Source organism: Camelina sativa, chromosome 11, assembly GCF_030686135.1.
Source record: "Camelina sativa cultivar CO46 ecotype springtype chromosome 11, ASM3068613v1".
In the NCBI taxonomy this organism is placed as follows: Eukaryota; Viridiplantae; Streptophyta; class Magnoliopsida; order Brassicales; family Brassicaceae; genus Camelina; species Camelina sativa.
The window spans coordinates 12,003,464-12,023,195 of NC_141890.1; the positions used below are offsets into that span (position 1 = coordinate 12,003,464).

The window sequence follows — 19,732 nt, forward strand, 5'->3', positions numbered from 1 at the left end:
GATATAGTTGTCAATTCATTTACCTTGTACACTCTATATATATTGTAATTCCCATACCTAATAATATCATCCAGTTCCTATTCTATATGGTATCAGAGCATCGATACTGAAAATCCTAAATAAATTTTTTGCAGCCGCCCTTCTTCCTTTCTGCTCATCTTTTCTCTTCTCTTCTCTTCTCTTCTTCGTTTTCTTCTCTTCTCTTTCACGCCATGTCGAACTCTTCCAACGAGACTGTGATTGTCTCCGACACTACTAATCTCCTTCATGTCAACATGACAAATGTTACTAAGCTCACGGCTACCAACTTTCTTATGTGGAGCCGTCAAGTTCATGCTCTCATTGATGGGTATGATCTGGCTGGTTATCTCGATGGATCTGTTGCTGCACCCGCGCAAACAATTACGAATGCTGGTGTCTCTTCTCCTAATCTCAACTACAAGCTCTGAAAACGTCAGGACAAACTCATCTATAGTGCTCTTTTCGGTGCTATAACGGCTTCTGTTCAACCGATTCTCTCCAGATCCGTTACGGCTGCGGACGTGTGGGCCACGTTGAAGTCCACCTATGCCAACCCGAGTCGTGGACACGTTCAACAGCTCCGTCAATAACTCCCGCTTTGGAATAAAGGCACTAAATCTGTCGATGACTATGTCCAGGGCTTCATAACCCATTTTGACAAGCTCACGAATCTAGGTAAACCTGTCGAACATGATGATCAAATTGAGTATATTCTCAAAGGTCTTCCTGAAGACTATATGTCTGTTATTGATCAAATCGGTGGCAGTGATACTACTCCGACGATTCCGGAGGTTCATGAGAAACTCCTCAATCATGAAGTGAAGCTTAACGTCGTTGTTCTCTCCTCACCTTCGCTTCCCATAACTGCGAACGTGGCAACGTACCAAGGTACCAATCACTCTAACTTTCAAACCCAGCAATCCAACTATCATGGCAATAACAAGAACTGCCGAGGGCAGAATCGGTCCTCTCGTGGCAATTTTGGTGGTCACAACATTAAATACCGTGGTCAACACCAGCCATGGTAACAACAGCACCAACAGTTTTCACCTCGTCATGATCAGTTTGCCCCACGTGGATATCAAGGCAGGTGCCAAATATGCGGCATTCGTGGGCATAGTGCCCGGACGTGTTCTCAACTTCATTCTCCCACTAGCGGGTTACTTGGTACTGGTCCTGCTCCATGGCAGCCACGGGCACATCTCGCTGCTGCCTCACCTTCTAATGCGAAATGACTACTTGATAGTGGTTCGACTCATCATCTCACAACAGACCTGAACAACCTGTTCTTGCATCAGCTGTACAATGGTGGTGAGGAGGTCACCATTGCCGATGGCTCTAGCCTTCCGATCTCTCATACTGGTTCCACTCTTCTATCGACACCACTTCATCTTTTTAAACTTAATGATCTCCTTTATATTCCCAACCTTCATAAAAACCTCATTTCTGTCTACCGTTTGTGTAATGCTAATCAAGTTTTTGTGGAATTCTTCCCTGCCCATTTTCAGGTGAAGGATCTCAAAACGGGGGCCCGATTACTCTTCGGACGAACTAAGAACGAGCTTTATGAGTGGCCGGTCAACCCAAATAATACCATCTCTCTGTTTGCTTCATCAATATCAAAAACACCACTCCCTTTGTGGCATTCCCAACTTGGTCATCCATCACCATCTACTTTACAAAAACTTATTTCTCAATTTTCTTTGCCATGTTTTGATTCTATACAAAAACAATTTCTTTGTTCTCATTGTCTTATCAATAAAAGCCATAAATTCCCTTTCTTTACAAACACTATTACTTCAACAAAGCCTCTCCAATATATATATATTCTGATGTGTGGATGTCTCCTCTTGCTTCGATTGATGGTTTCAAGTACTATCTCATCCTCGTGAATCACCAGACGCGGTATACCTGGTTTTATCCTTTGAAGCAAAAGTCTCAAGTCCGAGAAAAGTTTGTGGCATTTGCGGCTTTGGTCGAGAATCGTTTTCAATGCAAGATTGGTACATTATACACGGATAATGGTGGCGAGTTTTGTATCTTTACGACCATACCTCATCTCTCGTGGCACATCTCATCTCACCTCTCCTCCACACACACCGGAACACAATGGTATCTCGGAACGCAAGCATAGACATATCGTCGGAACTGGTCTCACTCTTCTTCATCAAGCTTCGATCCCAAAGACGTATTGGACGTATGCTTGTGCAACGGCAGTCTATTTAATCAATCGCATGCCCACAACAGTTATCAATAATGTCTCTCCATACTTGAAGTTGTTTGATGCTCAATCAAATTATCAAAAGTTGCGTGTATTTGGCAGCCTCTGCTTTCCCTGGTTGAGGCCGTATACGTCAAAAAAACTGGAGGATCGATCTCAGCCGTGTGTGTTCCTTGGTTATTTGACTACCCAGAGTGCATATCTATGTCTTCATCTTCCCACCGGTCGCATCTATAGTTCTCGTCACGTTCGTTTTGTTGAATCGTGGTACCCGTTTGCTTCACCGAACAAAGAGACATCCCATGCTTCAGAACCTCAATCTGTTTCTTACTCTCTATTGAGGATATTAGATAAACGATCACACAGAAAATAATAAGAATAACTCTCTTATTAAGCTTATGGAAACTCACTCAAAACCCCAAGCTCTCAAACTCTGTTTTTCAAAAAAATAAGTTCTGTCACACATTGACAGCTCCTTATATAAAGCATCAACGCAAAACTCGGATTTAGATAACTCCTAAAACTATGCTTAGATAACTCCTAAACATACAATTCTTTATTCTCAAGTTAGTTCGAGCTTATCTCAACATTGTCCCCCTTAAGCTCGAACTCAGTCTTTTGCACATCTTGAACTCCAATGAAGTTCCTCATTTCTCTGAACTTGACTCTTCCAAGCGCTTTAGTTAGAATATCCGCCTTCTGCTCAGCTCCTGGAACATGTTCAACATCAACTTGCTCATTTTCAACACATTCACGTATGAAATGATATCTCCGGTGAATGTGTTTGCTGCGACCATGAAATACCGGGTTCTTGGTGAGTGCAATAGCCGATTTATTATCCACTCGGATAGTTACTTTTGTGCATTCTTTGTCAACTATCTCGGCAAACAATTCCTGCAACCATATCGCCTGCTTCGCCGCTTCCGTCGCAGCCATAAACTCAGCCTCACATGATGAAAGAGCTACTGTTTCTTGCTTTTGTGAACACCAAGTGATGGGGCAATCATCAAAGTAGAAAATGTGCCCAGTCGTGCTCTTACCATCATCCTCATCAACATTGTGGCTACTGTCGCTGTAGCCTACAAGTCCTGTGTTACTAGCTCGAACATATGTAAGACCCAATGATAGTGTACCTTGCAGATATCTCAGTACTTGTTTTAGAACAGCTCCATGAGACTTCTTTGGGTCTTGCATATATCGACTTAGCACTCCCACACTGAAGCTGAGATCCGGCATCGTATGAGTGAGATATCGTAGGCAGCCGATGATTCTTCTGTAATTTGTCGCATCAATTCGCTCTTCACTCAAACCCTTTGATAACTTCACATTCTGATCCATCGGAGATTGAGTAGCATTGCACTCTTTCATCCCAGCCTCCTCTATAATCTTCTCTGCATATCTCTTTTGGCTCAGAGTTATGCCGCCTGTGTGTTGATGAACTTCGATACCGAGGTAGTATGAGAGCCTCCCAAGGTCACTCATCTCAAATTTGGTGGCCATTTCCTCCTTGAAGGTATTAATCATAGACATACACGATCCTGTGATTAACAGATCGTCTACATATACAGCAACGACCAGAAGATTTCCTCCTTTCTCTTTTCGAAACAGCGACGGTTCCTTCGAGCATTTACTGAACTGCAACTCCCTGAGAATTGAATTGAGCTTCTCATTCCAGGCTCTAGGTGCTTGCTTTAGTCCATATAAAGCCTTGTTCAGCCTGTAAACTTTCCCTTCACTCCCTCTGACCTCGAAACCTTGTGGTTGCATGACATAAACTTCTTCCTTCAACTCACCATGTAAAAATGCCGTTTTTACATCAAGGTGATGTACTTCCCATCTGTTCGAAGCTGCAAGAGCAAGAAGAAAACGGATCGTTTCAATGCGTGCAACAGGGGCAAAAACCTCATCAAAGTCGACTCCATGTCTCTGCACATAACCCTTTGCGACAAGCCTCGCCTTGTATTTGATGATGCTTCCATCAGGGTTTCGTTTGGTCTTGAAGACCCACTTTAATCCAATCGCCTTAGTTCCACTTGGCAAATCACACAAGAACCAGGTTTTGTTTTTGTTTATTGAACAAATTTCATCCTCACATGCTGTTATCCACTCTTTTGATTCCTTAGCCTCATTGAAATCCCATGGTTCCTCATTCAGTACAAGCAACAGTCGTTCTCCTTCAGCCTCAGCAAAGCAAACATAGTCATTTAAGTACTCTGGCCTGCGTCGTACACGAGTAGACTGTCTCAGAGGAGCCTGAGTGTTTTCTCCTTCTTCATTGTCAGAGTCATTGTCATCAAGCTCATTATCATACTCGATATTGTCTTCTTCCTCCGCTGTTATTTCAGTGATGATTTGAACATCATCTTCAATGACATCTTCGTCTCTCCTTATGCCATGATTTCCAAATTTTCCGATTTCCACAATAAACTTTCCAGGACTGATCTGACTTTGTTTCTCTTGACTAGACCACTTCCAGGCTTTGGTTTCGTCAAAGATTACGTCTCTGCTGATGACAATTTTCTGACTAGCTGGATCAAACAAGTGATATGCCTTGGTTCCGGGCTCTGTTCCAAGGTGAACCAAGATTCGTGCTCTGTCATCGAGCTTCTTTCTCCCAGCAGACTCTGTTCTTGCATAACTAACACAGCCGAAAACCCGTAGATGCTCAACATTCGGCTTCTTGCCTCTGAAAAACTCATATGGTATGAGATTCTTCTCCAGTGATCTTGTGGAGATTCTGTTGATCAAGTACGTAGCGTGTCTCACAGCTTCTCCCCACAGTGAATTTGGCATGAATTTATGTTTGAGAATGCTTCTAGTCATCTCAATCAAGGTTCTGTTCCTCCTCTCAACCACTCCACTCTGCTGAGGAGAGTACGGTGCAGTGAGATGTCTGATGATTCCAGCTTTCTCACAAAACGTTTGGAACTCAAGTGATGTGAACTCCCCGCCTCTGTCTGTGCGGAACGTCTGAATTGTGCCTTTTGCCTCCTTCTCTACTATAGCTTTGAAATTTTTGAATTTTTCAAGTGCCTCACTCTTTTCTCTCAGCAGTATAGTCCACATATATCGAGTGTAATCATCAATGATTACAAAAACATATCGTTTCCGGGCAGGAGTTGGTGGTGTAATTGGACCACATAGGTCTCCATACACAAGTTCAAGCACTTGAGACGCTCTGTACGATGTTGCCTTTGGAAAAGCCAGACGGGTTTGTTTTCCAAGCAGACAAGGTTCACACAACTCCTTCTGCACAGAGATCTTAGGTATACCTTGCACGAGTCCATTGTTAATCATCAGCTTCATTGTTTCTAGATTAACATGTCCTAGCCGTGCATGCCATCTAGCAGACTCACCAAGCTCTACAATCTGCAAACATTTGGCAGTATCGACCTCCAAGATCACCTTGTAATGACGATTTGCGGACCGAGTAGTTGTGACAAGTAATTTACCACTGCGATCAAGTAGCATCAGAAGATCATTTTTCATTCTAACCTCACATCCTGCCTCTGTTGCTTGACCAAGGCTGATGATATTACTTCTCAATTCCGGAATGAAATAGACATTGTCGAGGGTCTTCTTCCCACCTTTGTCAAAAACAAAACGTATTGATCCTTTCCCTTTAATATCAACCCTGGAGTCATCACCAAATCGCACCTTGCCGGAAACCGTCTCATCAAGCTCTATGAAGAAACTCTTGTCTCCACACATGTGATTACTGGCCCCATTATCTAGATACCACACATTGTTTGCATCTAGATGCACTTCAAACGTTGTTGGTTTTATTTTCTCTTCATTGAGGAATATCACTTCATGCATCATCAGTTTATCTGCTTCCTGAGTGTCTGCTTCCTTCTCCACCACTGTTTCTTGAAGCTTCAACAATCTGTCAGGACAGTCAGACGCGTAGTGACCTCGTTTGTCACAACGATAGCACGTGATATGGGATTGATCATTGTCTCGACCATCTCGTCCTCTTCCGCGACCTCTTCCTCTGCCAGAAAAACGACCCCCTCTACCTCGTCCTCTGTTATTGCCGGAGAAACTTTGGGAGTAGTCCATGTTTGCATACATGAGCTTGTTATGACTGTCTTCGAGTTCTTCTTCCTCTTCATTAATCCTTTCCTCATAGGCTTTTAGCCTGCCAACTATATCTTCGAAACTTGTTGTCTTGAGGTCAAGAACTTGTTCAAGAGCTGCAACGATATGGATGAATCGTTTCCGAGGTAAGCTTTTCAAAAACTTCTTCACAAGCTTTTGTTCATCAATATTCTCACCAAGAGATGCAGATTTGGAAGTAATTTCCGAAAGCTTTCCAGCAAATACGTCAATCGTATCTTCATCCTTCATCTTGAGGCGATCGAATTCAGACATCAAGGTTTGAAGTCGTGCCTCTTTCACCTTATCAGCTCCAACGTGTCTTGCATGTATTGCATCCCAAACAGATTTCGATGTTTGGAGATCACCCAACTGCAGAGTCAACGCTTCTGGTATTGACTGGAACAATAAAGCGATCACCAACTTGTTTTTATCTTCATGTGAGCTTCCCGGATCAATAGTTTCCCACACCTTATGCACCTTGAGAGCAATCTTCATGCGCAAAGCCCATACAGTGTAGTTTGAGCTTGTGAGCATAGGAAATTTGATTGAAGACGTCTCACCATCCTTGGTCTTGATCTCAACCACTGCATCTTTCGAATCACCCATGACACCGAGATCTTAGTTTGCTCTGATACCAAATATTGAGGATATTAGATAAACGATCACACAGAAAATAATAAGAATAACTCTCTTATTAAGCTTATGGAAACTCACTCAAAACCCCAAGCTCTCAAACTCTGTTTTTCAAAAAAATAAGTTCTGTCACACATTGACAGCTCCTTATATAAAGCATCAACGCAAAACTCGGATTTAGATAACTCCTAAAACTATGCTTAGATAACTCCTAAACATACAATTCTTTATTCTCAAGTTAGTTCGAGCTTATCTCAACACTCTCCTCCTCTTTTTATTCTCGTGTCCTCTCTGCCACTCGTGAATGCTCCGCCTGGTCCGCCGCCTGGTCCCCATCTCTGATCCTTCCCTCGCCGGTCGGTTCGCTTCAGTCGTCTTCGACTGCAAGTGGACACGACTCAGGTAATTCTAATAATAATAGTTTGGGTCAGAATAATTCTATGGATCACAATTTGATGAGTCCAACACAAACACCAAGCCCATATCAAAGCCCATCTCCAGGCCCAACTCACAACCCAACTCCAAACCCACAAACAACCCAACCCCATTCACCTTCCCCGACTCCCATCGTATCTCCTTCTCACACTCCGCCATCATCACCCACCTCCACCAATTCTTCGACACCAGAACCTACAATATCACCATCAATCTCTCCCCCAGCTTCTCCACCACCCCCGCCGCCACCAGAAAATCTTCACCCAATGCGTACAAGGGCAAACAACAATATCACCAAACCCAAAACTAAATTGTCTCTAACAGCTACGACCTCCTCCCTTAAACCAATTATTCTAATCATTATGAATCAGGCTATGCGAGATCCAAATTGGCGTGGAGCCATGGGTGCCGAAATAAATGCCCAACTTCGTCTAAATACCTTTGAATTGGTTCCTCCTCAACCGCATCAACATGTCATTGATACTAAGCGTGCATCAACGTAATTCAGATGTCGTACCCGCAAGATACCGAAGAATGCGCTTCGCCGCCTGCCAATGCTCACTCGTAGGACAATGCATAAACTGAGATAACCGGTTCACCGAATATGCAATACAAGGCTGTCGCCAACACGACATCTGAATTACGTTGGGTGTGTAACTTGTTGTCTGAGCTTAGCATCACGCTTCCAACGATGCCGGTTATATATTGTGATAATATGGGAGCCACATATCTCTGTGCTAACCTAGTGTTTCATTCTCGCATGAAACACTTGGCCTTGGATTTTCACTTTGTCCGAGATCACATGGAGTTAGGAGCTCTTCGGGTTACTCATGTCTCGACTGATGATCAACTCGCCGATGCACTCACCAAACCTCTACATCGACTGCAGTTTGCCACACAATATCGCAAGAGTGGAGTGGCCCAACTCCCTCCATCTTGAGGGGGCGTGTAGAGAATAGATATGTAAAGGATATAGTTGTCAATTCATTTACCTTGTACACTCTATATATATTGTAATTCTCATACATAATAAGATCATCCAGTTCCCTATTCTATAGATAAGGTCTTCCAATTATATTAAACTTCGAATTCTATTACAAGTAGGATCTCACGTCATATATTCTTCTTTTAGTTATCTTCACTGTTTTTTCCTCCTTGGATGTGGTTATTAGTTGATTGTGGTGATGCTAACATATTCAACTAGTATTGGTCTAGAATGACAATTTTTTTTTTACCGTTGTAATAGAAAAATTATAATATTTTGATATTAATCACAAAAAAATCAAAGAGAATTAACGGTTTACAATTCTTAATTATTACTAATGAAAAGTATCTTTAGAGGATAAAAAATAACTAGGATAAAAAATAACTAGGATAAAAAGAAAACAGATGAAAATTCAAAAATTAATGTTCTTCTGTTTAAATAAATACTAGGTTCAGACCCGCACGTACGTGCGGATTATATTTGCATAAATTTTTAAAACTGATAAAATTTCATTTAAACCTCTACTCAGACTTGCATGAGTGATATATATTAGAAAAAAATAAGATATAATTTAGATAAGAAATATTATGTGTATATTATTTTAAATTAATCCAAACATTTACAACTGTTTGTTTAGGGGAGTTAAATCAAATTTGGATTCAGCTTCAGTTTCATTTATTTCATGTATTTAACCTAGATGTATACATTTTGGAATGGGATACTCGTTTTGTTTTGTATGCATCAAAAAGTTTCATCTCATAACCGTTCTCTTTTAAATAATATATATTCAACTATATTTATTATAATAGGTTTAGACAGAATACAAGTATTCCCTGTTTATAAATTTATTTTTATTAACTTCAAGTATTTATTTGGTATAACATACATAATTTGAATGCATAGCATTTTGATATTTGGTTTAGTTTCACAAATGAATGATGATTTTTTAAATATCAATAAAGAAGACAACTAGATAAAAAGACAAAGAGAGAAAGTGATCTTGTCCTTACGCATAATCAAAACTAAACCATAACCATATTTTGGACTGTAGTCGTATATAACATTTAGAAATCTTAACCATTAATCGTAAATATATGGTTAAATTTATATTAATTGTAACTTTTAATTACCGTAATCGTATCAAAATCGTTGGTCAACCGGATGGTTAAAATATAGTTTTTACTGTAACTATTTTTAAGATATAACAAAATATACTAATAATTATTTATTTGATATGAATAGTATGATATATAAATATATGATTACACTGAAAGAGCATATCAACTAAAAATAAATAATATCAACCGTATTATATCATCAAATAATATCAACTATATCATATCATGAAATAAATTCAGCCGTATATAACCATAACCGATAGTTAATAAACCATAATTGTACCCGTGTTCATGCCTACTTATAGCTTTTGTGAGTTTAATCATACATGTATTTACATGTATTTACAGGGAAAGATAGAGTTAATGGGAAAATTAGGTTTTTTTATATTTTTAGAGCTATGATTGTGAATAGAAAGACATCTTGATCAATGTACTTTCTTATGGTTGAAAGCATGGTAAACAATGAGTAGAAAAAAATATTGATTATAATTGGGATGTATATGATCAAGCATATGATATACAGAACCAACTAATTTTGAGAGCTATCTTCAACAAAAGTAAATTTTGTTATTTGATCATCTTGAATGTTTGTTTAGACTTTAGAGAAATCACAATAGATACTAATTAAGTTACATAACTATACATGATAAATATACAAAAATATATAACCAATTATAATAATTTTCATAAGAACAACATAAAAAAGTATTTGTTCCATAAAACTCTTTTTCATTAAGAGATCTATAAGATACAAAAGAAAACAAAACGATGAGGATGAATGATTTACAAACTAAAATCTAATCACAGTAAAAAAGAAAGAAAAGAAAAATTCCTAAGAAATTGCATAATCGGAAGCTGTAATCAATTGGTATGTCTTCTTCACATCATCACCCATTTTTATCTTTGGAATAAGTTTGAACTTTGAAAGTTTGAGAGTGAATACTAACTTTGAATCTATGTATTTATAAGATGTTTGAGTAAATATGTAAAATCCGAACATGGCTAATCAATTATCACAAAATCCGATTTCAAAGATTTCCGAATAAACTAAAAAAAAAAATTGTGTGATTTCCTAGTTTCTGATCGCTCAAATATAATGCTAAGAAGTAAGAACTAATATGGATAATTATTAAATGTTGAATAAGAATTTGCTATAAATGAATTTATTGCATTATTTTAACTTAATTATTCCATATATTAGTTATGATCTTATGGTAGTTAAGATATTTAGGGACACCGAATTGTTTATTTTCCTAAAATATTGATATTAATCTTTTCTATTTTTTTTTTCAGTTACCCGATTTGGTGATGGTATAAAAAATTTCCTAAAATTGTGGTAAATAGTATCAAAGAATTTCTAATCTAACGGTTTTTTATTTGTCAATTCTAATCTAACGGTTTATGTTTTTTTTTAACTTTATATAATAATTTTAGTAATAATTTATTTTCTCATCTAACAGATTTTTTTCTTTCAATAACCACAAAAATCAGAATTAATTAATAGATACTTTCATTAAATTACGATTATTATAGATTTTTTTAAATTGGTTTAATTTATTTTTTTAAAGTAAATTGATTTTCTAACAATTTAAATTTAATAATCTTTTTTATGGAATTAATTTGAACTATTTCCTAATATATAATAAAGATGTTTTTTAATTTTTAATATGTAGGAAATTAGGTCTGTTTGGCAACATAGATATTTGATATGATTTTTTTTTTTACCTTTAAGTGTACTCTCCAATTAATAGTATAGATTTTGATTGATACAATTTTAACAAAAAAAATACATATGAAAAGTTTCTTTTTTTTTTTTTTTTTTTTTGAGAACTGAAAAAGGGTGCAGCATCACACACATATACATTTTTTTTCTGGCCCGTAAGTTTGATATTGTTACCAAATGTTACCAAATCTACCTTTCTTTATTTTTTTATTAGAACGATTTTTTCATTAAGCAAAAGAGTTTTACAAAGCCATATAAGGATCAGAGAATACTATCATCAAAAAGAGTTTTTGTGGTACTATATTCCAAAATAAACAAATTGATGGACAACAAGTGTTTCAGTACTTGAAAAATTACTATTAAATAACTCTATTCATCATTTCATTTCCTGACACATATGATGTCGCAAACCATATACGAAAAGAATTCATGGATTAAAACTTTTATAATAAATCTACAAATAATAAAAAAAATCAGTTCAAAAAAAATCAAATTATTAAAGAACAATAATTTAATTATATAGAAATTACGTTGATCATAATATGTAGTTAAGTAATTTGTATTATTGTTGTTATTGAGTCACTATGGTATATAATGTATGTTGTTAACAAAACACAAAATGTAATATTGGTAATAATAAAAATTTAATATAAATATGATGATAAATAAAATGTAGCATCTAATATTTAAAAAAGAACAATTCATAAGTGAAAAATAAAGAAAGAAGGATACTTAGTTATTAAAAATAACTAATTCTTAAAAGCTTAGTTACTTAGTATAGGATTACTTTGAATTATTGTGGTTGGAGTGTGCATCACCATCGCTTCTCCTTGGTGGCAATTTTGGTGGTATATTGAGATAGAAAGCACCAAATCACAAAAATTACAAACAATAACAATTATACGATTTAGGGTATAGTGTTTGGAGTTTAGGGTTTAGGTATGAAATTTAAGTGTTCAATCTTTAAACTTATTTGCTTATTTCTCAGTTAACATAATAAATTAAATGCAATGAATATATTTATTTGCGTAATACTAAGAACATAAAATGGTAAGAAAATAATTTTACAAATTAACTATCATTCCAAAAACAACCTCTACTTTTATCATTATACGTCTGCAAAACAGTATTACCTTCTTTGGTACCTTCATAACGTGCATAATATATGGGACCAGCATGGACTTCAGGGTACGCGGAATTAAAAGAAGAGAGTGTAACAAACTTAAAATTGACCTGCTATGATCACCATCTCGATTCTTTACTAACTAGTTCGTAAAAGCTTAGTTACTTAGTATAGGACTACTTTGAATTATGGTGGTTGGAGTGTGCATCACCAACGCTTCGCCTTGGTGGCAATTTTGGTGGTATATTGAGATAGAAAGCACGAAATCATTAATTATATTTCTTTTTCTTTTTTTGTAACTTTTGTATTTCCCTTACGTTTAACTTAAAAGCTATGGTTCACTTCTTCTATAAAAAGATTGTATTCTCTTCATTCTCTCTTCCCACACGTTCATCAAACGAAATTTCTCTCTTCAAACAAGAATCACTAGTAAAGTCTGCGATCTCTATACTAACTACTTCTTCAAAATGTATCTAAACAAACTACCCCTCTTCCATTCTCTTTTTCTCATGTCGATATTCTTGCTATCATCATTGCATTTACTCATTTCTTGCAAGGATTTTCTGAAAATGTAGCTACCAAAATATCTTCTTCCATTTTTTGTTAACTCATATATAGTTTATGCGCTATCATAATCTCATTTCTCTGAAAGATTATTTTTCTTGCTATCATTTCATTTAGTTTTTTATCTTTTTTTTGGTAGAAATCATTTCATTTAGTTTGGAGAGACTTCTGATATCTTCCATTTTTTATTTATTTATTCATATAGTTTTTTATGCTCCCATCTCATTTCCCCTTAAATTTGTTTCTCTTGCAGGCCTTGGTTGTTGTACCGTGAAATGGGATCCGGAGAGGCCCGTTTCTATGACCCTGTGAGAGAGAAGGTACACAATATTGGGAATGACCCAAATCTTGAACTTGAAGGTACCAGATACCTGGGATCAACATTGGGTTGGGTTGTCATGATTAACTCCGTTGCCGTAGACCCACGCGAACACCACCAAATTTTCTTATACAACCCTTTCACTTCGAAACGGTGCGAACTACCCCCTCTCACCATTGGAAACCCACATCCCAAGACTGTGGTCCGTTACGGTGTGCTCACCGGAGATCCACGTGAAGACAACACTTATGTTTGTCTCTTCACCGATAACTCTTACATAAATAATGGCATGGTTATTTTGAATATTCCTAGGGAACTTATTTGTTATGTAGCCAAGAGGAACGGAAAATGGGATCAGTATTGGTCAGTGACTTCTATCCCTAACCATCATACTCATGGCTCGCCTATAGAGTCCATCTCCCCATGTGCGGACAAAATATCAATTATTATAAGGGGCCATAGTTTGGACTTCACCTTCCAAACCCAAGACTGGAATGTCAGAGAGACTCAAGAGAATGATCCCATCGGATGGAATCCTTTCCACGGCCAACCTTTTCACCAGATAAAACATCGACTTCAGATATCTCAACAGATTCCCACAACTCTAGAAATTATTGGCACTAAAACCGATCGCGAGAGGGTGAAAAACAGCGCTTGGGATGGTGGCAATCATAGCGTTTCTTACATTGAGGGAGTTTGGGTTGAGGTTCGCGCTTAGCATGATGTTTCTTCTCTTTTATATCTATCTACGTACCTCCTCATGACTCTCAAGTTATTTCTCTGTTCTTCTTTTTCGTTTTAATATGTGTGTGGTTTAAGATTGGTAGTATTTACTATATAATATATTGTGTTGCAAGCTCTACTTATTGTGGTTTGGTTAAAAACTCTACGTTGGTTTGTTAATAATAATAATAAAAGTTTCTGATCTTTTCTTAATTTATTTTACGTTCAATCTAATAAACAAAAACAAAGAACTCTAACTTCATTGTACAACATCTATCTCTGCGTTCATATGTACAGACAAAGTATATTATACTAATATATCGTACAAGTAAACGTATCAACCTGTGACTGTGTGCAACCATTTGAAGTTATAATAATTAGTCATGTACATTCCTCAGTAGTCAGTATATAATTCACCGAGGCATGCGCAGCAGCTGTATTCTCTTCATTCTCTCTTCCCACACATTATTCATCAAACGAGATTTCTCTCTTAAATCAAGTATCACTTTAATCATCTACAGCTGCTAACTAGATCTTAAAAGCTTAGTTACTTATAATATATTAATTCACTGAGGCTTGTGCAGCTGTTTACATTCCAGTCTTGGGTTCTATCCCAATATACCACACCAAAATTGCCACCAAGGAGAAGCGATGGTGATGCACACTCCAACCACCATCATTCAATGTAGTCCTATATTAAGTAACTAAGCTTTTAAGAACTAGTTAGTAGAGATGGTGATCACAGCAGGTCAATTTTAAGTTTATTACACTTTCTCTTCTTTTTTTTCCGCGTACCCTGAAGTCCTATCCATGCTGGTCCCATACGCACGTTATGAAGGTACCAAAGACGGTAATACTGTTTTGCAGACGTAATGACAAAAGTAAAGGTTGTTTTGGAATTAAACATTTGAGAAAATTCCACTAACCAAGTTAAGTTTTGTTTGACTCTAACATGTAAATCTTCTTACTCTTATGATCTTATCTACAGAACGTTTCCCACAACGTATAAATACTACTGATTGTCTAGTCAACATTTCTTTCTTATTGACATTTTAAGCAGTTCTTTTAATTTTAAATATTTGTAAATTCTATTATTAAACTAACCAATTTTTATAGTTAATTTGTAAAATTATTTTCTTACCTATTTTATGTTCTTAGTAGTACACAAATATATTCATTGCATTTTATTATGTTAATTGAGAAATACGCAAATAAGTTTAAACATTGAACACTTAAATTCTGTACCCTAAACCCTTAAGTGTATAGAGTTAATGTTTCAATCTTCATACAAATTTGACTATTTTTTAATTTAGAAAATAAAATATCATAACAAAAATAATATATTTTTATTGTTGATAACACAAAATGTATATCTCAAATCCCTATACACTTTATACCCTAAACTCCAAACCCTATACCCTAAACTCTAGTTCAAAAATTCATTAACATTCTATTTTATTTTTCTTTATTGAGGATTAGCAAAACATATTTCACAAGTTTGAATTTATTATATATACCCTAAATTAAATATTAATTAACCCAAAATTATTATTATAATTTTATTGTTTTAGATTTTAAATCCTATACCCTAATCCTCAAACCCTCTTTAGTATTTATGCCCTAAACTTTAAATCGAAAACTCATTATTTTGTTCTTTTCATTTTGTTTTTACTTGATTGAGAATTAGCAGAAGAATATTTTACTACTGTGAATTTATATTCCCTAAATTAAATATTTTATTAATCCATAAAATTATAACATAATTTTATTGTTAATAAAAATTAGAACTCTAAACCTCAAACCCTATCTATGTCCTAAACTCTAAGGGGATGTTATTGGATTAAGGATTTTAATATATTTTAATTAACGCAGGACATTAGTGGATTTAAAAGTCTAATGTATTTGTGTGGATTTTATAATGCATATAAGGTGGATTTGAAAGTCATTGATAATATATTTTTGGTGATTGTTATGGATTTTTTTAAAAGTTATTTATAGAAAAAAAAAAGAAAAAAATTATCCATAAACTGTGTTATACACCAAAATCATATTAAATTAACAACATCAAGACTTTTACACAGGTCATGGAAGACTTCAATTAACATAGGGTTTATGGAGGAAAAAACAGACTCTGAATCCAGAAAAAAAAGTGTGATTATATCATGAATCCAGAAGAAAAAAAAGTTATAGATCATGAACCCAGAAAAAAAAAGTTATAGATTATGAACCCAGAAAAAAAAAAGTTATAGATTATGAACCCAGAAAAAAAAATTATAGATCATGAACCCAGAAAAAAAATGTTATAAATCGTTAACCCAGAAAAAAAAATTATAAAACACAAAAAAAAATCTCAAAAATAACACATATCTGATGAATAAGTGTGATTATATAAAAGAATTGAGAAAAAAATCAAACAATAATATGTTAAAGGCTAGAGATCCAATTAAAGAGAGAGGAAGAGAAAAACAAAAGGAAATGCTTGAGAAAAGTGTGGTATTGTTTTTGTTCATATTTTAGAATCAAAGTAACTTGAAATCCGAAATCACACAAAATCCAGTGGATATTGAATAACACTAGATTTTAATGAATTTTTTAAAATACACAATTGAATAACACCTAATTTCTAAATACATAAAATTCCTTTAAAATCCACAATCCAATAACACCCCTAAATCAAAAACTCAATAATTTTCCTTATTATTTAATACTAGGTATTCACGGGAGAACTCATTTAATAAAATAGTTATTATAAAATTTATTTAATTATTTATATTTATTAACTTATTTAATAATAAATTCAAAAAGAATAAAATTTTGAAACTTTCGTCATATATTAATTGATAAATAGTCTTAAAAATAACTTTACCTTCACATGTAATTAAATATATAATAATTAATGCTATAGACATATGATTAAGAAATCATTACTATAAAATAAATTATGATTAATACTATAAACATATGATAGGAAATAGCATTTTTATCGCATTTTTAAAATAAAATTTGATGTACTCAAATCCACATATCCAAATAAGAAAGAACACAAAGAAGATTTGTAATGAAAATATGACATTTTATAAAAGAAAATGTTAGACGGTTATAAATATAAACAATCAAAACAAAATTACGATAAAAAGAACAAACCAAAAGTTGCAAATGTTCGACAAATAACTTTAATTTAATTAAAAGACAACAAAAAATTATTTAATTATATTTTAGTATGATAGACACAACCATAGATATCAAATTTTCCAAAAGTTGCAATGGTTCACAATAGAAATCAAAAGTTTTATTGGTTCATCAAATAAACTAAATTTTTCGTGGTTTAATTAAAAGGTTGTAATAATTCATTTAAACATATTTTGTAATTAAAATATAATAAATAATAAATCAAATATTTGATGAAAAGTTTTTTACGTAGCATTTTAAAGAGACAACCGTGGAAGTTTCTGTCAAAATATAAATAAATAAAATATTTGATGAAAATATGCAAATGTTCTTTGCTTTTGTTCAGATTTATGAAAAAAATCTGTGTTGAATAGAAAGTTTGAAAATTTTCTAAAATAAAAACAAATATATAAATTTCTAGAGATGTGTACCTTTGAATTGAAAAGAAAGTTTGAAAATTTCACAAAAGAAAAACATATATAAGAAAGTTAGAAAATTTCACAAAAGAAAAACATATATATAGATTTTTAAAGATTTCTCAAAAAATAACAAATATATAAATTTCTAAAGATGTTGCCTAAAAAATATAAAATCATAATAATAAGATATTTACTATTTATGTTGCCTAAAAACTAAAAAATATTTACTATTTGTAATTGTGAGAATATGGTGAGAGAATGTGATATTGCACCTTTCAGTTATCAGATCTTTAGGTGTGATTGTGTCATTAATCTCCGTAATTAGTCTCAAACAATATTGAATTATATAGTTTGCTTTATGATAATTGTCCTCGCGTCTCTCACATATACATTTTGAATGTACATACATGTTTTGAATGTGATATTGAAATAACTTGTATACATATATGTTTGAATGTTTTTTTGTAAACAACTTGTGTGTTCATATGTACGTATAAGGCCCAATCACTCTGTTCCGAAATGCAAATAACAAGAGTTTACATGAGACATATTGATCAGAAAGCTCGAATTAATCTGGTTAACTGTGGCTATACGTACCAAGATCAACCATGGTTGGTTTGACTACATTAAGCAATCATGCACGGTGTACATGTTGGCAAGATATGAGAGGAAACTCAGTCTCCACTTTGGTGACCTTGTGTGGAAGCTGGTAAATTAGTTCCAGGTCCTACAAACGAAAGCAAAGTCGTCAACTACTGTTTGCTATAGGGAGCAAGACAATATTCTCATCATCATCATTAGCAGAGATTTAGCTTAATCATAATGAATTCACCTTAAAGAGAAAAGTATCAAAACCAAGACTGATTAAGGACATGAGTAGGGTTAAGAAAAACTACACACAGATGTCTCATCATTCACAGATCTAGAGTGTTGGTATTCCAGCGTCAAGAGAAATCTAAAGACTAAGGCTAATGAAGAATAAGACTGGGATTAATTAAAGAAAACTACACATACCCAGGGGCGGATCTATGTAGTGATGGGGTGGGGCACGTGCCCCATGCTACTTGTTAAAAATTATCTAATACATTTGGTTAGTTTAGTTACATAACTTAAAAGTTACCTAGGTGTCCCATGCATCTTTTTTGGTGAGGAGTTTGAATCCTGACTTTCATCTTTTTTTGTTGCCTTTTTTTCCTACAACCAATGTTATTTTTGTAATGTCTACTTAGCTTATATGTTAATATTTATTTCTAGTCTAAATTATACTTACATTTAAATAGTTAATTAGTATAATATAGATAGTTGAAATCTATTTAAATAAAGGATTTTTTACTAAAATTAATCATATGAATTCAAAAATAATACATAATATAACTCTTGCATGTAACTTCTAAACATTTCTACAATTCTATATATTAGTTTTTAAAATTTTAGATGTAGATTTGGACTCTTCATTGTTGGACTTTCGATTTGATATACTATTTATCAATATTTTACAAATTTTATCGTGATTACGAAAGGTTATATTGTGTATTATTTATGGTTTCTCAATTTTACGATTTTTAGAGTTAGAGAATAAAGTTGCAAAAAAATGAAATTTAAAAGGTTAATATTCTGCACAAATAGCTTAACACATATAAAGTTCCCTAGCGTCAAAGTTCATGACCTCCTACCTATAAAAACTAACTCTATATCCATATACAGTACATGAGCACCTTAAGATTCAAGGATTTCAGCAGAAAGGGTTTCGTTTCGCCTACAGATAAAATGGAAAGTTTTTATATTTCGTAACTAAGCTTTAATAGGACTTCATCTGAGCAGTAAAAGTTCCGTAATAGATCTACACTAGACACAACTTCTTGAAACTGTAATCAGTTCGTTAAAGATGATGAAGCTTTTCAACTACGGGAAAGTAGAAGAGTAGCAGCAAGGGTTAAAAAGAAAGAGAAGAATGCGAACATATGAGAATGAAGAAGACGTTGAAAGAAGAAGAGAGGTCTATTTTTGTGGGAAATTAAGATTTCTTGGTAGTTTTCTTGCAAGGCAAGAAAGTGGAAAAAAAGAGAAGAAGAAGACTCACCATTGCTCAAAAGGATAAGCGATGCTTTGAGATCGACATGAGAAAGATTCCCTTCAATTCTGACTTCTTCCCTTATGGTGACGCTAACGACGTGACTTC

At 34.5% G+C, this 19,732-nt stretch overlaps 1 protein-coding gene across 2 annotated transcripts; it reads left to right on the forward strand.

Annotated features, from left to right (window-relative positions):
- Positions 1–12,691: 12,691 nt before the first annotated feature.
- LOC104723114 (uncharacterized) lies at positions 12,692–14,170 on the forward strand. Of its 2 annotated transcripts, none has more exons than XM_087470865.1 (2): positions 12,692–12,829; positions 13,178–14,170. In XM_087470865.1, coding segments are annotated over exons 1-2 (786 nt in total). In that variant the 5' UTR covers positions 12,692–12,827; the 3' UTR covers positions 13,962–14,170. The 2 variants fall into 2 exon arrangements, with proteins under 2 accessions (XP_087326991.1, XP_010439727.2); XM_010441425.2 differs by having other exon boundaries at positions 12,747–12,931.
- The last annotated feature ends 5,562 nt before the right edge of the window (positions 14,171–19,732 follow it).